Source organism: Eleginops maclovinus, chromosome 18, assembly GCF_036324505.1.
Source record: "Eleginops maclovinus isolate JMC-PN-2008 ecotype Puerto Natales chromosome 18, JC_Emac_rtc_rv5, whole genome shotgun sequence".
In the NCBI taxonomy this organism is placed as follows: Eukaryota; Metazoa; Chordata; class Actinopteri; order Perciformes; family Eleginopidae; genus Eleginops; species Eleginops maclovinus.
Window position 1 is genome coordinate 17,596,321 of NC_086366.1, and position 24,404 is coordinate 17,620,724.

General features: G+C 41.4%; 1 protein-coding gene across 3 annotated transcripts in view; it reads right to left on the reverse strand.

Annotated features, from left to right (window-relative positions):
- The window catches only part of robo2 (roundabout, axon guidance receptor, homolog 2 (Drosophila)), a 152,076-nt gene that overhangs the window by 24,882 nt on the left and 102,790 nt on the right, over positions 1-24,404 (reverse strand). For all 3 annotated transcript variants that reach the window (XM_063907472.1, XM_063907471.1, XM_063907470.1), the window contains exons 6-18: positions 22,404-22,540; positions 21,238-21,249; positions 17,468-17,592; positions 15,770-15,941; positions 13,188-13,393; positions 12,059-12,140; positions 11,766-11,931; positions 11,456-11,622; positions 10,053-10,174; positions 8,018-8,249; positions 5,054-5,178; positions 4,787-4,958; positions 3,613-3,801 (exon numbers count right to left, since the gene is read on the reverse strand). In XM_063907472.1, coding sequence (XP_063763542.1) covers positions 3,613-3,801; positions 4,787-4,958; positions 5,054-5,178; positions 8,018-8,249; positions 10,053-10,174; positions 11,456-11,622; positions 11,766-11,931; positions 12,059-12,140; positions 13,188-13,393; positions 15,770-15,941; positions 17,468-17,592; positions 21,238-21,249; positions 22,404-22,540 — 1,907 coding nt within the window. The remainder of the gene's footprint in view (positions 1-3,612; positions 3,802-4,786; positions 4,959-5,053; positions 5,179-8,017; positions 8,250-10,052; positions 10,175-11,455; positions 11,623-11,765; positions 11,932-12,058; positions 12,141-13,187; positions 13,394-15,769; positions 15,942-17,467; positions 17,593-21,237; positions 21,250-22,403; positions 22,541-24,404) is intronic.

Genomic DNA, 24,404 nt, shown 5'->3' on the forward strand with positions numbered 1-24,404 from the left:
TCATACAGCTAGATAGTTGATGGATTCACTAAGGGATCCTTCTGCGTCCGATGCCTTTCATGAATTTTTTTTTTTAAAGTGCAATGATGAGAATTGCATATTGCTTTGCATAAGAAGAGACGTCATGTGCTCCTCAAGGACAAGATGCCTGATGAGAGGCAAAACTCATTTCATCTTTCTTATTTTGCTGCTGAGTTATTATCAGATTTGTGATTAAATCTCAGCCAAAAAATGATTAGAACAGGCAGAGGGCTCATTAATCACTTTGGGTTTTCTATCTGCAAGCATGGAGGCTGAGTTACTGATCCTTCGGCTTGCAGGGCTCCCCACAAGCCATGCATGTGGCCTGTTCTATTACAGTGATCTATAGATAACAAGGCCCGCTCTCTGTCAGCGGCTAGTAAAACTCCATGGCTCAAAGTGAGAGACCGCTGTGAAGGATCCATTTCATCTCTGTTCAACGACCATGATGACAAAGCTGCATCGTGAGTTCTAAGCATGTAAGAACTTCAATGGATCACAGGAAACATGGAAAAGCAGCAAGAGTTTTGGAAATCACCTCATACCCAAGGGGGGGGGGGGGGGGGGGGGGCGGGGGGAGGGAAAAAAGAGATCTCAACAGAGAGAGGAAGAGTTGTAAGTAATTTGGCTCATTTGTTCCACGGATGTAGATTAAAGAGAGAAGGGGGCTGAACATTCTGCCTCTCTCTTCTATTTCATTCAGGTTGATTCCACAACAAGCCTGGGCATGGGCAAAAGAGGGGGATTTTCTGTGGCTGACGTAGTAACACAGATGACAGGGAGAGGAAACTATTACAGTATGTTACAGTGAATAAGTATTGTAATGCATCAACATGACCTTAAGCTTGTTTAATCCTATGTTCTCTGTCATGAACAAATGTTTGGGAATTTAAACAAGAGAAACACTATTTAAATAATGTATTTAGTATGCATGCCATAACAGTTGATGTGTATTTATTGCATTAAGCTTTAAGTGGCTGAATACCAGCAAGACGAATTTAAAAAAAAACTGCTAACAAAGGTTTTACTCTGATAAAACCAACATTGCAAGTGTGCCTGAATAAAAAACAGCTTTAACAGCTCAAGTCAGAGTTGGCATCCATTATTCAGTCATAGCAAAAGCCATTTCTCTTTGTTCCACCACCAACAAACTTGCATTAGAGAATTCTCTGTGGTTTCAGAGAGGACTGACAGGAGAAGGAGGTGGAAGCGAGGGGAGGCTGTGCAGCGGGGAGGCCTCTGAAGTCCCTATCTGTGCTCAGGCACATTTCTGGGCTGCTGTGGAATACTTTTATGTCAGCCAGAGTGACACGGCGGCATAGCTGTGCTTCTCGCCTCGGTCTTCCAGATAAGCACTTTCGCCAATATGAATACAGATTAATCCACTTTAATAGGCATTAAGGGGGGTGGTCATAATCAGCGTCTAAAAATTCCATCAAATCTCCTTCCTGCTGGATGTGCGCCTCAACAGTGTGTTGATTTACCTTTCCTGTACTGACAGCTTTAGGAGGCTGAGACAGGACACTCTAGATACATCAACTAATTGTCAATACAGAGAGAGCAGCGCTCCAAGACTCTTCAGCCGCACTCTGGCTCAGGTTCCAAGTATCACCTCACTCTAACTCTATAATCTCTGCTATATTTGACCTTGTTTTGTGCCTGCCACTCTAAACTCTTTTAGTGTAATTACCTGCTTCCTCTCTTGCTTTCTCTGAGATGTGCCTCCATTTTTAACAAGACAACTTTCACTGATATATTAATGTATAATCTGTTATCACAGCTGCTGAGGAAAGGCCAGAGTGGGTGTTTGGCCGTAGGCTCCACTGGGACCAAGTATATACTTTGCTAAACATTCATATTAGTTAAGGTTATCAGTTAATCCAGAAAACAGAGCAAAGGGCAATGTGCTGACCCCTGACTCATTGTCACACACCTCTCAGGAACACTGATACTATACATCAGAAAGGCCTCAGGCAAAAATATGCATTTGTTTAGCTTCGTCAGTCAACTCAATCCACAAACTGTCCGATGGATGACTGTAACAGTGAAGGTGCCACTCAGGCTTAATTCAGCAAGGGACAAACAATGACAATATAACACGGTTACACCCACCAAATGAATCTAGTTTACCAATACACAATTGGGCAGAAAATTGGCCAAAAAGAGTCACTTTAGTTGGGGAAATTATCACAAGTATAGAACCACAAAAGCAAAAAAAAAATCTAATATATCACCCAGCTGCCTAACTGACACAAATGTAGAAGAAACGATCCAAGTCTTAGACAGATGAATAGGTTATTGGAGGTAAAGAAACACGGGCAGTGTTACCCTTCTATCACAAGACAAAAAAAGAAACACAAGCGACACGATGAATATTGGTTAAGGTAGCCACAACTGACATAAACACAAATACAACACAAAAGATACTGTAGGTTTGGCAGGGATAAAGGCTCCAGTTTGCAGGCCTCTGGTCATGGCTAATAGCAAATCTACATTTCTTTGACTTGTAAATGTGCTTGTCTGGTTATATAAATTGCCTTCATGGTTATCAAGTTTAGATTTGCATTTAGCCATGACCAAGAGTCTCACAATCCAAGGATATAAACTATAAGCGGGCAGGAGATGAATCTGCGTTGAGGGGGGGGTGAGGAGACGGGACAAATGAACAGTACCTGCAGGGGTGAAGGTGAAGGACTGAACTGCAAAACAAGAAGACAGAGAAGTTGTGTGTTAATAGCCTGCAGAAATAAGCGGTGCTTTAGGGGTATCTGCCCACTGGGGACCGGGTCAAGCCAAGAGATGCTGAGGGTCACAGAATGTAAGACCACATCATCACCCAGTGTGCAGAACGACAGCCAGGAAAGCAGCCAGCTCAGAGGTGCAGAGAAGGTGACACAAACCAAAGCAAACAAACAAACAAACAAACACATAAATGCAACAAACTGAAATGAAGAGCAAAGGACCCAGCTTCTAGAGGCTGCCAATCTGAATGGTCTTTATGGCTTGAAATTAGAAGAGAAAGTGGCAAAACAAATATGTTTTTCTCTTGAATCTTTGCTAGTTTTCAGGCAGCAGCTAATGTTAACATATTCTGTTGCACTGCCTAGAACATTATGTATCAGTTCATTACCATTTTCTGCTCTCTAATTAAATATTGTGCCTTTGGCCGTGCATGTGGACTAAGTGGTTGCTAGTATTGACTGGGGGTCACTCAGTAAGACGTTGGGGTCTGTGCGTGGGTGGAGAGCTGGACAAACTCCAGCTCCAGTGACCAGCAGAGAGTCCAGTCATCCCACTCAGCTCGACCACCCTGGGCTATGAACCAACACCGTGGGTGGATTTGTCGAAAAAAACTGTAGCCCTCTGGAAATGATTCACACCGACACCTGTCTCCTTGTTGAGCTTTTACACCGTAGCAATTCCAACCATACTGCTAGCAACTTCTTTAATGTTTTGACAAAACTGAACTGATTAAGACTGAGCGATGATCGCGTGGAAGTAAAATAATCTTTGACAGAAATCATAAATGTGTTGAATGGTAGAAGAGTTGTCCACTGTTTGATGAGGACAAAAGCATAATGTCAGTCTCACCTGCGTAGTTGCTCAGGCCCTTTCGCTTCTTTCTCCTCCAGTACAGCCAGATGCTGAATCCCATGAGGATGACCCAGCAGGCTCCTCCAATACCAGCAATAAAGGCAGGTTGTTTCACGACATCAGTGATCTGTTCTGTGATGCTGTTGTTCCGGTTTCCATGTATAATGACGTCCCGGAATTCCTTACCTGAGGGCATGGGGATAAGCAGGCAATGTTAATGGGATGCTAAGTGGATAGCTACTAGAGAGATACAGAAAATAGCCATGCTGATATGCATGTTTTGCTGGTTTAAGGTACGTTATAATTATCACAACCACCCCTGCAATACCAGAGGGCATAATAAAGGATGTGATTTTGAACTGAGCAAAAATAACAGCCATAGATACATCAAGGCAGGGTAAGGGCAAGAGTAAGCTCAAAGAAAGTAGGTTGGATGATTTTAGCTGAGATATTGTTGAAGGGAGCAGGATCTAAAGGATGTGCAGTGAAATATAATGCTTCGACTGAAAAAGACAAAGCCTACAATCTTATAACAAACCCCAAGGTGAGCAGGTTGCTTGCTTAGCTCAGCCCCTAATGCACTCCATTGTGGGTAAAACACACCATGTGAAATAAGAGGAACCCGGTCTGTATTGATCTCCAATTGCAGCTCAACGTGACTGCTGTGCTTGACACTATTTCTCTGAGCGTGATAAGACTGAAAAACAAATGATCTCACACACTAACAGGAAAAGATAAACACTCATGAATCCTACATATCATGTGTGCATGCATGCAAAGATGCACAAATCCTTGTCAACTTTATATAACTGTGCAATCACATGAACACACACCCATCCACAAATTCACAGACACGCCAACACACAAGATATTATAAATCCAAGCTCGGGGCTCCGCTCTCGGAGATGGATTATGTGAGTGACACTGGGGAAATAAGAACATGCTACAGGCCAAGCCATCAGTTATGGGTCAAATCAGGCACAATCTGCCTCAGCTCCACATAAATCATGTGTGGTCAGGCCACATTTAAAAAAAGTGGTATTTTAACAATATCTTCCATGTGGGAATTTTGTAGTATTTTATGAAACCATTCAAACATTTTTTTTGTGAACACTGATGTTGACACAAAGAAACTGAAAAGTAGAAAATACTTTTTATCAATCCTTCTTACCGATGATAATAGACTGAGGTTCACTCTTGACTCCAACCCCAGCGCTTGTGCTTGCAGCCACCTCCACCCGGTACACCACTCCCACTTGCAGCCCGCCAACCACCACTGAGCGAATGGCTGCATCCACGGTCTTATTTACATGGAAACGTGTCTCATTCCCGAGACACCAGATCTAAAGAAGAGAAGGGGGGAAAAAAGAGAGGTGGTTGATTCCACTTGTCCTTGTATCAGTTAAAGGAGAATCCATGCTGACTCGCTGAGACAAACCTTGTACTCTTGGATGATGCCATTCTGATGGTCTGATGGAGGGGGGTCCCACGAGATGCTAATGGAAGTGCTGTTCTGGCTTCCCACGGTCAGGACTGTAACCTGCTGAGGAGGAGCACTTGGAGCTGAAAAAGGACAAACAAATAAAGAGGTCAACAATCAAATGAACTGTTATCGAGCTCAGGCAGAAAAGGAGTATGTAGGAATAGTGGGATGCACAACATTACTGTAAATTTGCATGTTAGAACAGGAGCTCATCTATATATACCTAGAACAGCACGTATAGAAAACCAGACTCACACGCATACACACTTTTCCAAAGAATGTTTCTGTTCTGGGATTGTACAGGTGGCTGTTGGCTGTCAAAATGTCTCATTAAAGGGGATTCACATATAGATCAGGGCAGGTCTGACATGGCTATAGGATATCTTTAACGTTTCACTATGATAAATATCTCATCCTCTGCTCCAGCCTGGTGGATTTTTTCCGACAATACTGGTATTGATTTGTGGAATGACGGCCTGGCACAGTCAGGCAAGTGCTCTCAGTCAAGCTAAGACTCAGGCAGTGAATGAGCAGGGCGGCATGCGGGTCAATGAGCTTAAAGGATGAAGCTTGGACGAGAAGGAAATATGAAAAAAAATACGTTTTAGAGGAAGGAAACAAGGTCTCAGTAAACATATTGACTGGTTTCATCGATCAGCCAGATGAAACTAAAGCCAGTAGGTAAGGATCAGAGGGAAGCTTCAGAGCGAGGCACATCTAAATGAATCGTCTTTATCCACAGGCAGACACAAACAAGACATGTCCAAGCTTTCATAAACCTTACTCTGTTGTTATTCTGATGGCAACAATCTTTTGACCCCACAAGGTGTAACACAGGACAAAATAAATAACAGTTGGCCCAGCTGGAAATAACGCTTTAAAAATAATGTTTTCTCATTTCCGCAGTGGCTGGCAGGGGAGCGGCACCACAGCAGAATACTGACAGGTCAATTACTCCTGGGCTGCCTCTCCCTCACCTCGCCTCCATCCAAAATGGCACGTGTCACCCTGTAAATCTGTGCTCATCCCTCAGCACGATTGGCCACACCGGCCCCCAGAGAGCCAGAAGGCCCTGGCATGGTGGAAGATGAATGGGTCCAATGATGAACCCAACACCTTGGCCAGATTAGAAAATATCTACCAAGGGAGCATCTGATCAACCATCATATTTAGGGCTTTCTAACGCTGCATTAAATCCAGGTGACAAAGTGCTGGATTGGTGCGTGGCAGCAATCAGAGGCAATGTCATTCAAAGTTAATGTTATGAATGATTTAGCAGCTTATTGTCATGCATATTTGTGCTAAACAATACACATTTTTCAATAGAGGCCCCAGAGGCTGTCCTAATAGAGCCATTAGCGGAGTGATGTATGGCAGGCAGGAATGTGACCCCCGTCTCTCACACACACACACACAGTGCTGTGTTGAATTATGAAGTAATATATAATATCATATTAAAAGCCAATAATGTAATGGAGAACAGTGGGTTGTGTGGGAGGTAACCAGTGGACCTCCCCCAAAGATATTTGTCAAAAGATTTGCCTGCCATAAATGAACATTTACGACAACATTACTGTATTCTTTTCCCTCTAAATAAGCATTATTTTGCATAAAAGATGGGCTCCTTTGTGAGATTAGCTGGGAATCGGATGGCGACCAGAGTACATTTGTCAGCTTTGACATGACAATCCAGATGGAAAATCAGAGAATGTGTGAAAAAGGAGAAGGGAGTCTACAAAGATGGACAGGGAATTGAAGCGCTGAGCATACTGTAACCCTGCATCTGTCCGTACCTGCTCTGGGGATTCTTTAATTGTATTAGCTAATGGACAACCTAAGTTTTAATCACCTTCTGACCAAGACTTCATTATCCATCTAGCTGCCCTTCTTAGTAGTCCCTGGGTCTCAGAGGAGCCTAGAGCTGTGTATTTGACGGTATATCATCTATGACCAGGCAGAGCAGCGGGGTTGTGACAGAAATAGAAAGTGGTTGGGCTCTCTTAGGGACTGGGATGCAGATAGAGCAGAAGCAGGGAGTGTTATCAGCATTGGTAATAGCCGGAACATGCAGGTTCTGGAGGGCTTCGGGAAAGGTGGTCTGCTGGCATGTATGCGTTTTCTGTTGTGTGTGTGTCAGGGACAGCTGTAATGTGATGGCAGTTCCACTGCAGCAGTGCGTGCAATGGCTGGCCACAGGAGATACTGTCCCTCTGAGAAAGGGAAAATAAATGGGCCTGTCACACGGACAGGATGTGAACTGTCTCTCATACATGCAGGGCTAAATATGTTGTGGCAAGATGGGCTTTGTCTCCAGTATATGGAATCTGTATTTGTCTCTTACTGCGCATGTCCTGTGTTCAGATCACATCATAGTTTAAATTCAGTTATATACTCGAAGGATGAAGCAGTGCGTGTGCGGTGCTGTTGGATGCATTTCTGCTTTGGTATAGGTCAAAATAGTCAATTCATCCAAACACAGACCTGTGTCTGTGTTTGTGTGTGATATTGTGCCACACTGCTTTGTGGCCTTGTCGGAGCCTGTATGTATCACGCTTTGGGCGACAGATCATCTTTGCAGAAGGAAGTGTGTGTTGTCTCCAATCACAGGTCAGGCCTGTGGCTGCTGGGTGATGGATTAGAAGAAGTTTGGCAGTAACACCACCAATCATACACAAAAAAAGCACAGCAGGAAGGTCAGACAGACAGGCACAAACATGCAGACACACACACATGCATTCACATACACCAACAGTCAGTTTTTAAAAGGAAGGGCAGCGTTGCCTGTGATACTATGACACAAACCACCATGAAAGGAGCCTACAGGCTCATGTGTCTACAGTCATTCCACATCTGTGTACACTTTGTTGTATTGCTCACGACATAACGAAAACATATTCAGCCTGTTATTCTTCTTCATACCTTCTTCAGTCGTCCGTGCTGTTCTGGATTCACTGTCCAAGCCTTGAAACTCATTGAAATAAGGCCGGACCTTAATCTCATACATAATGCCCTTCTTGAGTGCGGAGAGGATGACGCTGCGCTCAGAAGGGACCTTCACTTCCTGCATCTGCCAGGATCCTGGTGAAGGTAGTCCTGAAGTCTGCCTGTACAGGACTCTGTAACCCTGAATGAACTGAGACTGGCGATCCACCTGAGAAAGTGAATGATGACAAGATTAACGTTGTATTTCAGAGCAAAAAGAACCGTTCAGAGGAAATTGGTAGATGCAATCTTGGGCCAGACAAAAGATAATATAAAAATATGTTTTTCAGGCATGTATCTCTTTCTCACAAGATTGCATTTATGACAGTTTAGAGGCTGTTGCTTGTTTAATAGGCCCTTTATCAACAGCGTTGACACATTTAGCTCAATTAACACCCTGACATTACCTCATACAACCAGCTCCCAGCCCAAAGTGTTCCCTCGTCTGTTAAAATACTTTCTTTAATGCCACCTTAAAGGACTTACACATGTCCCATAAGCATTATAAATTATAACTAGTGACACCAGAAAGTAGGTCTCATCACATTTTAGTTGGGCTCTGAGGCTGAGGATGTTTATGCAGCACCATACACAGATACCTTGGGGACATGAGGGGAACACACAGCAGTGGGGATAACAGCAGATCCGTCCAATAGAAAAGATGGAGACAATGGAAATGTGATAGCCCGTTGCAATCCACAAAGGACCCTCCCTTAAAACTTGGACCCATTTAGCTAGACAGAAAGTGCTGAATGTATGCGGAGGAGGAGCGTGCATAACTCTTTGTAATGGCTTGTTAACAGTAGAAGAAGTGAGCACGGCTTTCAAGTGGGATATTAAGCAGCTGTTTTTTCGCAAGTGTAGCCAAAGTAAATCAGCAAAATGGATCACCTGCTTGGTGCGTGACTTTTATTAATGGAATGATTTGAGAATATAAAAGCTCTCTGAGAGTGGCCTCTCTGTTTACTGAAAGGGCCCCTGATTGATTATGTAGCCATGTTTTGTGTCGATTGTACACTGCAATCATAAAGCAATGCTTTAGCATTACATTTGCTAACAAGTCTTCGGGTAAGACTTATTACAGGGGTCAATAAACATGTCACCAGGAAAACAGCTAATGTGGTTCATTTGAAAATGGAAACAGGCAGCTTACGCCACTATGTGATAGGTGTATACTGTAAATACCAGCACCTGAGTGATTCATAGCCCCACGAGCAAAATACATGAACACATTGAAAGACAAACTCAGCTTTGAATAATATAAATAGCCTTTTTACCTCATTAGCATACAATCAAATAAAACACATTTTAGCAGATGCCATAGCTGCCTTGTTAAAGGTAATAATGTGATTCATGTTGTGAAGCAAACACCACCAAACATGTACATATGATGGTGAAAGGGCACATGTATGTTTGAGTTGTTTGCATTTATGAGTTAAATAAGATTAATGCATCATCTCCTGACAGTAGGAAAACAGGAAAATGTGTATTCACAAAAACAGTTAAGCCACAAACATTCATTTCAATCATATGCTGTCTATGCAAGGTTTGTGTTTTCAAGGGAAGCAGCTGAAGACAAACAGAAGATTGATGGACAACCACATGTCTTTGACATCTCTATTGATGTTCAGTGTGGTTAAGAGAAAGTATTTTTCAGCTATTTGATGTTCATTTACTTTAAGTCACAAATTACAATTTTCAAAGCTGCAGTCTAAGGGAACAACCAGACTGACATTTCCTGACATGAGAAAGGGTTGCCTCAAGGTACACCTTTTTGTCTTCAAAGTGGATCCTTAAATATAAACTTGACTTTATGACTGGAATTTACAATATCAAACACAACAAATTATGCACACATGTTCACAAAACTGGTCTGTTGGAAAATTATGTATAAGATGCTGAACAAATGATGTATTTACTAGAAGTGCATTGTAAATTGTATTCTATATGCAAAAAGAAAACCTTCACTTACCGTCCATGTAACCTGAATGGATGTGGGACTCAGTACAACCGGGTTGTGCAACCGAACTATGACCTCACCAAGCTCCTTCTGGACATGCCTGTGGTCGACACCCTGAGCTGGAGGACTTATATCTATGAGAGAGAAAGAAAAGAAAATAAGGAAAAGAAAGAAAAATACCAAAATCAAATGTTTCCCACTCTCCTCTACTTGTTTTTTCTTGTGCACTCCCAAAAAAACCTTGCTTCATCACCATCAAAGGTGGAATGGTAAAACAGTGACTGAATAGACCAATTGGTTTCAATACAGAATAATACACTTGGTGATCAAGACTACTGAACAAAGAGCATCTCCATCTCCATTAAAATGACCTCATTTCATTTTGTATTAGGGCTGCTGTCTGGTTTTTAGAAAAGAAAGCAGACTTGGGCTGGCAGAGTTCTTCATATGTGTGACTTGTCTACATTTACTGGGGCCTGACTGAACAACAGCATCAACAAATGAACTCTGAGTGAGCAACGCCAGACATATTGGATGGGAGATGAATGGACACTATGACACTATTTTCCAGTAAATTTCCCATTTTGCACATATTTCAAGTTATAAGCAATAAAAACTCCACTGTATGAGATTCTGAGTGTGGTTAGAGCGAGGCACATTTTGAGTTATTTACCAAAAGAAAACAAAAATACTTATTACTTATTTTCAAAAAAGCTTCATTCAGACAAACCAGCATGGTCATGAATCAGAGGCTACATTAATAGGTCAAGACCAGCCAAACACAGTGAACAATTGATGTGTCATCAATGCCATTGTCAATAAATTCATATATCATCTCAAAATCGTCACCACAGCACAAAAAGGATGTGCTGCAATTCAAATGACTATTTTACTTTTCTTTAACATACTCCTGGCTTGAATTTGATAGAGCTTGGCCAAATGTTTTTGTTGTTTATTTTGCCACAGACTTATCATATCAGTGTAATCAGGAGAACGTGGTCTGTCCAGCACCGTAATCAAATCTTCTCTGGATGCAGTCACTTTCTCCAGTTATGATCATTAACATAGCAGGGATACCACTAACTCAGTTAGGCATTCCAGAAGAAGACATGCTTATTCTACATAATTGCGTAAGTGTTGCCTTAATGAGCTGGGCCGAGATGGAGAATTTGACCTCTGGAAAGTTCTGTACAATGCTTTAGTATAGCTATTCTCAGCAGATTGCTGAGAGGGGTTGATAAGTATCACACTTTGAAGCGGAGCACAGTGACCTTCCCCATCAGTAGAAACAGAAATTATACAAAAGACAAGACTCACATTCCACTAGTGCATGGCATTATGGTTGTAAAATATATGTTTGCAGTAAACACTGAACATGTAATGCATTAGTTTCATGCTCATATTATGGAAAGTACCTTGTGTTCTGACAGGTTCAGACATGGGGCTTGGATCACTCAGGCCCTGGGTGTTGACTGCTCGAACCATGAACAAGTAGATGGTGTTGGGCCGCAAACCTTTCACAGTATACTGGTTTGTTTTGACATGGTCTGCTACTGTTTGCCAGCTGTTGCTCACTGATTGACTGCAATGTTAGAGGAAAATGTTGTTTCATATTATTATTTTAGTGGTATTTTACAGGAAACGATATAATTCAACCTGTATACCATTAAATGCAGAGGGTATTTTCAAATGAGTGAGGGGTTTGATGTTACTCATAAAACAAACCTGAATGCCTCAATGACAAAAGAAGAGACAGGGGATGCTCCAGCCATCCCAGGCTGCCAGGACAAGGACACGCTGTTCTTAGTGACATCAGTGACCTGAGGTTTAGATGGTGGACCTGGAAGCTCGTTCTCATCGAGGGTTTTCACAGCTATCACTCCTCCTGCTTCTAAATGGAGAGGATAAAACAGAAAAGGCCAATTACCTAAAAAATATATATAGTTAACAAGTTAGAAAAAACGTTTTTTTTCTGTACCTTAAATACACAGAATAATTACGCCATATGCTATATGTACCTTTGACTTCCAGGAAAGCACTCCATGATGTTTCACCGCTGGAGCTAGTAGCCACACATGTGTAGATTCCAGAGTCTGAAAGCTAAACAGTAGTATACACATCTATATATGAATAAAAAACACACATTAACAGAATCGACACACAGTACTTCATGGCACCACTAATAACCCTTTTAGTGCCATTTCATTTCACACGTCCTGAGAGCACTAGCAATGAATGCATGTTATCTTGCAATCGCTGAAACAAGGAAAAGTGATGAGACGACTTCATGAGCTAGCCTTGTGCTGGCCAAATTGTGTGTCATTTGTGAGTGCCTCAAAGTGCTGACGCTAATTTCCTAATGAATTCCATTTTCTACTCACCACCCTTCCATCACTTTTCCACTCCCCCTCCTGATTTCCCCACTGTCCTGCCGACCACAACAAAGCCAGGCTAATTAATTTAGGGTGCTGGAACCCCCTGGACCGATGACAGCTGGCCTGTCTCTCCATCCCTCTTAGGAACTTTGGATGTTTTGTTTTTTTTGTCCCTGTGCCTTCCTTCCATTTATTAAATAACATGTCAGTGGTCGCCAGCTTTGTCAAGCGTAATAGATATTCCACAGAGGCCTCAGAGTGGGGAAAGGAAGATGTGGCCCTTTTAAATTGAATCTACTCTAAACGTGTGTGTGTGCACATATCTGTAAGTGCATACATGTTTCTATTCTACAGCTGGAGCCCATCCCACCCTGCACAGCTGAGCCCCGTTGGAGCTGCCCTGCCATAAAGTGATACTGTCAAATCATTTGAATAGAAGATAATCAATGCTGCTATCATCTCTTTAAGTCATTAAGCTACCTTCCTCAAAGTTATGATAAACCCATGTCCTACTCAGTTCTACAAAATTGAATCTTGCTTGTATGCTGGAGGGTTCGAACAATGACCATAAAAATGCATTTAACTGTATACATATTGAGTAATAACTTAAAGCAAGGCCATTCACAACAACTAGCAAAAAGAGAGCTGTTGATTGAAATCCTATTTTATCTCTAGTTTTGGATAAAGCTATTTTAATACAAGATTGGCACAGTAGCCAGGATTTATATGTTGGGGTTTTTTTTGCACCAAAATGGGCAATTAAATTGTTTACCTTGATGTTTTTTATCTGAAGGCTGCCCAGCTCCTGCAGGGACATGCGGGCATCCTTTCCCAGCAGACTGACCCCATCCTTCAGCCAGCTGATGGATGGGATAGGATCTCCTGAAGCCTGGCACTTCAACAGGGCCACACTGTCCGCACCAAGTGTCTGATTGGACGGGCCTTGGCGAATGATTGGTGGCGGCCTGTCCGTGAGCACTGTGATACAAAGACAGAAATGTGAGCATATTATCAATATCATTAGGGCTTCCGATGAAAAGCAGTTTTCAGGGGCCCTTACTGTAAAATACAACGAGTGACAGCATAGTCATAAAACTCACTCGGGGTGGATGTGGGTATCTATCATAAAATAGTCTTTTTTCTCTGCAGGTCTTGTAATTGCACCACAGAACAATGACCATATCCTGTATTTCCAGGAAGCTGGGAAAAACAGCTGAGTAGTGTTTTTTTTAGTTCTATTGATGTGGCACAGGGATGCTAAGAAGTTTCCAGTTGCTGCCTGGGAAGCCTTATTTTTATACACTAATCTAGACTTTGTGGTACAGTTTAGTGGTGAGACTCTTGCCTATTGACTCAGTGTGGTTCAGATAAATACTTCATTATGGGAAGCATGGGGCACAATGAAAGGTGAAAAGTATCTAAATTTTAACATCAAACACACAATGAAGAACTTCCCCTCATAATTTGTTTTTATTTCCCTTTAGATGAATGCTAATGCTTTGATGAATCCCATTTATATGAGCAAATTCATCTGTTATAATGTGCCAAAGAAAACCCTGTGGGTTCCCTCAATGAAATATTGGGTAAGTCAGAGGTGATCTCAGGGAGAGTTAGTGCTCTAGCACAGTGTATATATTTAGAGTTGAATAATGTGGAGTCCCCCTGGCATCACAGAAGCCACATTAATTAGAAGGTATGGATTAATGATATCAGACCTGCAGGGGCTAATTACCCAGTCTACCTCAGTAACCTTTCAACACATAATCACACCCACGTTTCCACCCTGATTTCCACTCTGAGAGGCTACATCTGAAAAAAAAGAAGTGCTTCCAAGTAAAACACTTCTGGAATGTTCTGGTCAACCCTTAGCTTTTACATCCATTTCAACAATGCTGTTTCACTTATTATTTTAGTCCGGTCGAATGTTTATGTAAGGGTGAAATTTGAGTATTAAGAGGGTCACTGCGTCTCAGAAAATTAGGCTTTGAAAGGAATCACTACTTGCCAGGGACACACTATGCTGTAGAAGTTTTTTTCTCTCTGCTATTGCTTTTATTAACATTCATACTAGATAAAAGCGGTGTTTTGTTTTGCTTCTATACGCCTCCACTATAATTGTTTGTTAATATATATTTGAAATGAAGTCCTTGACTCGAAAGCCTTCCCTGTCGACAGAAGACATTCAGTTATGATTAGTGACAGAAGCTGGTGCACAAAAACAAGACAGTGCTAAGTCTAGGGATTTGATGCGCCTGATGGATGTGTTGATGGCGTGTAGGAGTGACAGAGGGGAGAGGCAAGGCTCAACTAAGGCCTTGGGTCTCTGGATCAGGAATTTCTCATTACAGATCTCCTTGAACTCCACAGACTGTTGTCTGGGCTCTGGGCAGTAAATCACGTAAGGACTGCGGCAGGTGTGGCCGTGACCTCACCCTGGCCCTCTTGTACTCTTTCCTTCTCTCTATCATTTTATGTCGGAAGGTTGTACATATTTATAAAAAAACATAAAACAAATAAATGAAATGGTTGACTGTTGATAAGCCAGGGTATTTCAATTAAACAAGTGATGATGTATTATTTCAAGCAACGTAAGGACATACCAATTTAGTTTGTGCATAGAACCATTCTACTTCAGAAGAAAATGTTGCTTTTAATCTTTCTGCTAGCTGGTACTTCAACAGACATATGGATGGCCCTCGATCTTGCCATCACAGTACCTGAGCAGATTAGATGCTCCCCCACCTCGCAGGACCACATAATTCATTCCACAGGAAACCATTGTCACTCACTCAATCATGTCCCCTCTCTTTCCATTTCTCTTTCTCTTGCTCCCTCCCTCTCTCCCTCACACACACACTTGCACCTCGCCCACTCATACAAAACACTGATCATTAAACTTGAACAAACTCAAGGGCAATGCTTTATTTCCTTTCCAAAAGGAAATGTGGAAAATGTTAATGAAATTGAGCAATGAAAAAATAAGGAACAAAGAGAGTACTGCAAAACACAGCAACTGAAGGTCATGGGCATACTGACATCTCTCAAAGAATAACATCAACAAAAGAATAGTGCTTGTGTACCTATAGTTTCACAGGCGTTAAGGGCCAAATTCACAACTCAGCATGCAAACAGAGTGTGAAACCATGACAAACTAAGTTCAGATGTGATTGAAACCTGTATAAAATATGAATTTGTTGATCGGAAAATGTCTATTGTTGAAAGTCCCTTACATGCATATTGAAAGTAAATCTGTGTCTAATGCACTTATGCACCAACTTCTCCACATTTGCAGTGGTGCTAAGGTGTGTGTTAGTGTGCTGGCTTAGAATAAGTCATGCGTTAGTTGGCCCTCACCATCTGTGACCTCGAGTTGAGCTTTGGCAAGGATACTGCCTGCAACAGTCAGGGCTTGGCAGATATAGTAACCAGCATCTGCCCGCTGCACAGATGAGATGGTGAGGTCTCCGCCGGGTGACACCGAGAAGCGACTGCTGGGCTGTGGCGGTTGGTTGGGAAAGAGTAAATTCTGAAGGAAGAGTTACAAACAGCCAATTAGTGAGAACATGGAACCAGTACAACCTGGAAATATAACAAAGACCCCCACACACCCATCACCACCACCAAAGTCACACATATGCTGTGCACACACACTTACACAAAGACTATTAGAGCTACACTATGAACCATTTCATCTGTCACTTGGTTAACCAACCTCACACACTTCCCAAAATGTATACAGTCTGATGACCGTTTCAGACTTATTCCTTTGCCAAGCCAGAGGCTCCACTGTGTTATGAAGGCTCCTTTTACTCTAGTTGGCTCTGTGACTACTTTCCCTTCTGCTTCAAATCCACAGCAGTTTTGAGCTGCTCTTTTACCCACAGACCACCCCATAGAGTTGAGCTAATGCTGAATATAATAAATGTTTCTTTAGTATAGCTAAAGAGGAAGGTTAAATCAATACCGCATACCTCATAGTAAATACCCAGGATCAAAGGACTGTTGACGCTAAAAAAACATCACATCTTCTGCTTTATTAGACCAGCAGCCACTTTATCCCAGCTTTTTCGTTCAGAAATATGATCCCCAAATACATTATCTGGATTTAATTGCATCTAATCACTTTAATGCAACAGATGTACTGTACTGTACTGTGTATTCTCAACAAATAGCTTCCTACTTTGTGTATTTCTGTGTGGCTAAGATACAGAAAGCATTCACACACACAATACAGAGCCAAGTGATGTAATTGTGAGGATGTGCAATAGCTTGTACAAAAGTGTTTGTGGTACATTTGTTTCAAAAGACTCATCTTTAATGACAACCTGAGACAGACACTGAATATACATCTGCTTTATCTGAACAAGTTCACAACATTCCACAGTGTTACTGAGTCATGAGCTTTAGGTCACACATTGTTAAGGGGCAAAGTGAGTGAGAATTACACCAAATGTTTGTGAGAACATGTAAGCATGTGTCTCCCTCCTGTTCACTCTTTAAAGATCACTTTGCTGTAATTGTTGGCCTGCAGGCTATGTGTGTGTGTTTGAACCTTAGCCAGAGCTGAATCATATCTCTGGCTCATCTACAAGCCCCAACAGGCTCCTAATTGGCACTGTTGTTGAGTGTTGTGAGGACACCCAGGTATTTGAATGGGTTATCTGCTCTAGTGAGGGATAGGATCGTTCTTATCAGTGCAGGGTCACGGGAAACCGATTAGCACTTTGACAGGCATACTGTTGTTTGCAGGCTCCTAAGAACAAAGGTGTATCTGTGTCTGTAGTAAAGATACTGATGACAGATAGTATAGTTTGCAGTTCTCTATTTGTGTGTGTGGTTGCGTGTGTGTAGAGAAGGAGATTCAAATACTCAGAAATCGTACATACAGCCTAGGATATCCAAACAAAGTGCCGAGGGTTGATAACACTAGACGCACAGTAGATAACAGAAACTGAGAGAGAGCAATATATGTTTACATCTAAGGTATAATGGGAAAAAAGCAATCACAATATAGGTTTTCTACAAACTGGGAGTGAGATTGTCTGCTCTTACCTGACTTCCCTCCTTCTGCCAGAAGACAGCAGGCTGAGGGTTTCCTTTGGTTTCACATGGGAAGGTGGCAGTGCGGCCTTGAGCCACAATTTGGTCCCTTGGGCGAATGACAAACTGGGGCGCAGCTGAAGTCAAAGGGCAAAAACAACGTTAGAAGACCAGTGGTACATAGTGAGACCAAAAATCAGGGCTGGGGAATATCAGGGCTTGGGGATTTCAAGCAAAGACAAGCAATAAACCACATAGTCAAATCAAAATGGGAGTGCCGTACAGAGCTTCCATGCAGCATTATTTTTGTCTGTTTATAAAGACTCTGAACAGAGGAAGGACACCAATGACAATCATGGCTATCATTGCCATGTTAACCAGGTTGGCCATTCATCCAGGTGGGGCTGAGGCTGAATGAATGACATTGGCAATCACAAGGGAAATCTTCTTAGTCACAAAGGCACTAAGATCTGGGACAATACAAAGACACACCCATTCCCTGGAAACATCCAAACTATGAACAGGTGTAGACATACAAGGATTAATTGTGTGTGACTTTACATAATGTCTGCATCAGAATGCATCGCATATAAAAGTCAAGATCTGAAGTGGCACCGTACTTTCGATCAAAGTTGTATCAACAGGGAGTGAGAAACAGAAAAGACCAATTCTGTGTTCACCACACTTCAAGCTAACACCTCTCCATCAAGTAGAGAAGGAGGCTTGAAAAGAGATCAGGCTTTGAAATTGTAGTGTGAAGCTTCCTCAGTCAATATTCATGTCTCCATCATGAGCCAATGCAGTTGTCACACACTCCTAGTCGGGACAGAGTGATACATTTCTGAATGACAAGTTGGCAGAAGCGGTTTAATTACAAAGAGAGTAGAGTTCAGAGATTAGAAACTGACTGATGTCTGATGTATCTGATGGAGGCAGCATTACTTATCATGATTCGAACAAAGAGAAGCTGATCAATCTGGCTGGGAGGATACTGGATTATACTGTAGTATCAAAAACTAGTGTATGCATATAGGCTGGTGACAATACATTCCAGCATAAAAGGAAATAAGACATTTTAGATCTTCGTCCTTAGTCCTATCTTTGAGAACTACCAGTAACCTGGACTTGCTTGCACACAGTTGACATATGCTTATCATAAATGGAACTGCCGGAAAATACCACAATTATTTCAACTTTAAAAATAGATCTCTGAAAATACCTGAACTTTGACCTGAGGTAAATTTACAGTATGACCCAAGACCTCCGCTTGTTCATTCTATAATTGTCACCGGGGTCTTGTGTTTACAAGGGCCATGTTTAAAAGATCGACAACACGTTCCATATAGGGAATGACATGATTCTTGCCGAGATAATAAAGTCAACAAATTAAATACTCAGGGTAAGTGAAGAAAATTGTTGAGGCAAAAAAGATGAAAAATAAGTGGTTTACAGACTGTTTGAAAATTGTATGACAAAAAAGAATGTTGAAACATTTTGCACCCTTTCTGTTTCTTTTTATTTCTTTGTAAGTCCTTTCACTGATAAGCCAGCTGGTTCCAGTAAGGCCAAACTCTTCCCATTTGGCTGGTTTTTCCAAGTAATCCCTTTTGGGGGGTGTGTATTTGTCAAAGATACACACAGTTGGGAATGGTACAGATGGCTACAGATTTACTGCCTTCCCGTTTGGCCTTCTGCAGTTTGAATATCTCATGGCTCTCACAATGCTGGGCCTGATACAGAGCTCCTAAATCATACTTTGGCAAGGACTCAGGTCCCTCCCTTTGCTTCCTCTGCTCCATCCCACACATCGCATAACTAACTAACCGCTAAAATTATGGTTTAACACCTTACAGACTTGTCCCTATCAATGCATTGCTGTTGTCTCTTCTGACACTAATTTATGGAGAATCATTTAACTTATTTTCATATTTATGATACTAAGTACTGTCAAATATTATTTGGTATAGTGAATGATTTTGAGGTCTATACTTGGCTTTTCCTTGGATGATTGTTGACAGCTGGTTGTAAAAGAAATACTGACTTTAACAATAAAAAATATTAAGGACATCATCCTTTACCTGTGGCATTACTTTAAAGCTCCTGTTCTATATTTTCAACTACATTGTAAAGAGAATAACATACTCATGGGGAATGTTAGGGGATGGGATTTAATAAAGGAGAAGGGGGCCAACAGAAAATAACAGATCTAAGACTCAGACAAATCAAGAGGAAGACATTGAGTGACAGTTTCACAGCTTTGCTGAGGGCTAACTCGCACTGGCCCTGTTTTTGATTCACAGACCCTAAATGACATGTGAGAGGCTACTTCCTGTCTCTCCCAAGGAAACACATGATCAGGCGCCCATATTTAATTCATGACAAGCTACAACTGCCTGGTTTGGAGAGTGCTCAGCATTTCAGGGTGAAAAAAACAAATGAACAGAGAGACAGACATCCATTCAGTTCACCCAGGCCCACAAACCAAGAGGCATTTCTTTCTCCTTTACAATCTCACGTTCAATCATATTTTATTCAGAAGTCTACGACAATTGCTGTCTCTTCCCACAGGCAGATTGAATGTGTAATTTCCTCCATCTTCTTGAAAGCTGACAGTTTGACAATTGCAGAACAGCCACTGCTGTTTTGGCAACCAAAGTCCTGCCAATGAGGCAGTGTCTGGGTTCGTCTGCCAGTCAAGTCTGTCTCGCACTTCTGCCATTCTTTTCCTTTCCTTCTTTGTCCTGAAAAGTCTTCTTCTTCTTGTTTTTGTTATCTGTTTAGCCTTGCAATAGGCCCACCTTTTTTCAAGATGCCCATTTTCACTCACTTCCTTTAAGAATTTAAGTTATTTCGTGTAGCACATTTACTTTTGCCTTGACCTTCTCCCAGTCTGTAGTGAAACACAATGAGAAACCCAGCTCTGTATTGTGGTGCTCAAAAGAAAAGAAGCTTGTCCAAAACAAACAGATCTCAGCTTTGTGTTCCAAAAATCACAGATGGCTTGTAGACTTGCAAGTTAAACACGTTCTGGACCATATTTGATTACAATGTCTGAGACTATTGGACTGCCAGCATACTCATTCATTGTAAATGACATGTTTTTTTTTTATCTACGTGCCTTTAGTTTTATGCTACAACTTTGGAAACTAACTGAAACTTTGGCTTCGGGGCATCGGTTAAATCTGCTGGTTGACATCAGGTGATATAAATAAAGACTATTAAAAATGAAGAATATTTTGTAGCTTTTTGATTGTTCAATTTTTAAAATTGAACACTAAAATACGAGTGACACTTTTTGATTTGTAAACAATGATGCTTTTACAAGTTGCTTTATGATTACATCCTATTGATTAAGAGAACACATTTACATCAGAAATTATATTGACAGTTTGTTGAAATGTATTATAAGTAGATCATATTCATTTACGTTCAAAACGTACAGTATATACACGTAAACTTAAGAAAACTTACGAGAATAAAGTGTTCTAAAAGAGTACTTTCTTTCATGTCAAGTGGTTCCAAGCAATATCACTGTAGCTGTCTGCAATTTCATTTGCTGGGTATCATATTCAATTAAGAATCTGTGTTTTAGTAACCAGTTAGAGGTGTGAAATCTCCATAAACTACACAAGTATGTGTAAACAATAATTATAGGAGTGCACCATGTGAAGTAAGACCTGTTAACAATAAACCAATGCAATTGATTGTCAAACAGTCAAATTAAAAAAGTTATATGAAGACGGCATGCAGAATGGATTCAAATCAGAAGGATGGGTACTTACCGACAGGGCGAGCTGGAGACACAACAATGGAGGAGTGGATACACAAAATAAACAAATTAAGACACAGACAAACAAACATAAAAAACAACAAAAGACAAACAAAACAAACAGAAAAAAAATAAGACAAAAAGAAATCAAAGTCAGAATGAATGACATGTTGCTTTGTGGCCAACACTTTCTGGCACAGGGTCAGCATGGCAGAAAGGGTCCTGTAGTTTTTGTCCACTGTTCATTGGACAGTTTTATTGATTAGGTCAAAGGCTCTGTTTCTCAGACAAAGCATGTCTGGGAAAGCCAATCTAATATGAGTGCACACTAGTGGTCGCAAATCTTAAATTCAGGCAATTATTTTTGTGAGAGACCAAAATGGTACTGGACCTTTGCTGTCTGCATCAATGAAATCTACATTTGTACGGATGTTGTATATCTGTAGTAGCAAGATGAAGGTGTGTTTTTGAATAGTGCTGATGGACAGTGCAGAATAAAGGAGATCAACAGGAAGAGAGAGACAGCAAAAACTTGAAGATAGCATGTGCGTTCATCCAGAGATCCGAACTGTTGAAGCACCCTTTTCGATTGAGAAAGTTGGTGCAGGTGGTGTTTCTTCATTGCTGTATATGTCATCATCTTCAAGCCTAACACTAAGATGCTGCCTTGACAAATCACTATCCCAATAAGAGAAGTTGACCCCGACCTTGTTTAACCCCCCTCTGGCCCTCTGTCCCTCTAAAGAATTGAACAGAGACTGTAAACACTTGAATTTAGAGGAAAAAAGAGAGGTGTAAATTATGGTTAGAATGTTGTATCAACATCGCAAACCCTAGGTGTGGGACTGGCGGTGTGCACCAGTAATCTGTGAAATGGCTTTGCTGACTGGGTGATTGCAGAATCGAGGGTAGCGTGGCTAGCAGACCACCACGACGGGGGGAAGGTGGCAGAGTGTGTCGACGCTGCACTTGGAAATGTAAATAATTAAACAGATTCATTGAATGTCTACATCTTCCTTGGCTGCAAGTCAGCATACTATTTGTGTAAAGGGAACCCTATGAGTCAACTACCATTCTGAACCCAATTTTGGTGTACATGTATGTTACCCTTAGTGCTCCATGGCTTCTTTTAGTGTTGTCACATGATAGCTATTGTCAAACAAAAAAAAAGGTTTGTACCTCTGACGGTGAGAGAGGCGGAGGCTTCCAGCTTGCCCACGCGGTTTTCAGCCACACAGGTAAACGTGCCCTCGTCATTAATGGAAGCCTTCTTCACTCTCAGCAAATAGTCGTCCTTGTCATACTTGATCTCGTACCTGTAAACAAAAATGTTTTATCATGAAATTTAAGTTACCTGTTCAACATTGAAAATAAATACTTCACATTCAGATAACAGATTTACCCTGTGACACATCTATATTACCTAGCTGTGAAAAATCTTCTTTGTGAGGAGCAAGGAAGCACAACAGTTCATTCTGACAAATGAACATCGCAAGGATCAATTATTCAACAATGACAGACAACACAGAGTGGTGTGCGTTCACTCGGAACCTTCCAAAACTTGTTCAATATTCATGAGATGCTTCTCTCTCTCTTTGTATATATATGTTTAAACCATACGCTGAGCTTTATGTGTGTACGTGTGCATAACTATGTCATTCTACAGACACACCCTCATGCATGGATATATGGTTACAATAAATCTATTAATAAAGAGCTACACCTTTGTATTGTAGGAAAGCAGCCTGAACCAATATAGCATTTACAGCTGACTGTAATTTAAATTCCTCTGCAGCAGTCAAATATTTGTGTTTACGTTTTTGTTTTTCGAGAACCTTTGTGTGCTTAGACCTGTATGAATTTCAAGGCTGTTGACAGGGGGATGATGCTGGTCAGGCTTGTTGTTCCAGTCTGTAATTGAAGGGGGTGCTGGCCTGGCAGTGTGTAAGTAGTGGGGGGGGTGGAGCTGTGTGATGGTGGTCTGTCAGCCTGACAACCTTCTGCTGTCCACAGTCTGTCACTCACAGGCACAGAGAACAGTGTTAAGATGAACCGATAACAGGCCACTCTATGAGAGCTTGACATTATGTTTGCCCCTTTAGAGCAGCTGTGCAGCATTTGAATAAGATTGTAGAATATTTTATAGGATTATTTTGTAGGAGAATCCGACAGTGAAAGTGAAATCGTTGCAATCTGTGTGTTACTTTCAGCCTTTCAAACTGTGTAATGCTGTCTTCCACAGTGCCTTTTTGAGTATATCCACAAAGCCATAATGTTTCAAATCCACAAAGGGGCGTTAAAGGACAACTCTGACATTACATTCTCCTTTTATTATAGCTTTTACCTCTGTGCCATAAAACTCCAAACTTGCAGCCCGACAACTATTAAGAATACATAAAAATAACCACAATCAGTAATGTCTGCCCAACATGGTGCTAACCCTTCAGAGATTGGAAATGCAGTCGCAAAATGATTTCAGAACTACACTGGCCATGTTCATTGTAATGAAGAAATATGCCACCCAGTCCAAAAGTATGACTCTTTTATGTGTTTTTAATGGCTTTTAGATCACAGTAGAGCTCTATGGCACAGAGGAATATGGTATATTGGACTTTGGCTACACAGCTTGCTAGAGGGATACATTTATTTCCAGTTTTGGTCTCTTAAGGGGAATTGCTGATATTTAAATAAAAGAAAGAAGTGAGTTATGTTTTAACTCTGAGGTATGTACAATTAAAGCGGGTAACTATTTACTGTGGATAATACATTGGACTATAAGATATGGCAACAGTCTTTGATTTACAGCGATCATTTCTGATGTGACTTTAGAGTAACAGCATGCTATGGTCCATTTCCCTCTGAGTGGGAAAGACCCCTCTGCTCGACCATCAGGTGTACTGATGGCTGCTTGCCACTAGCAGCTGCAAAACTAAACTGTCCTGTCCTGTCTTTTTTTTCACCTGCTGTTATGACATTTCCTGAGCAAGCATTCAAAGGCAGCTTTATTGAAGCACATTCCTCAACTCTGACTGCCAGTTCCTCCTATCCACACAGGTACTTAAGGAGCCATAATGATTATTTGACTGAGTCATGACTGAATGCTTTGTTCTAGAGAAAGGGGATGTACAGTTCAGGTAAGGGTTGGGGACATGAATAAAGCATTTATTGTTGAAAATGAGA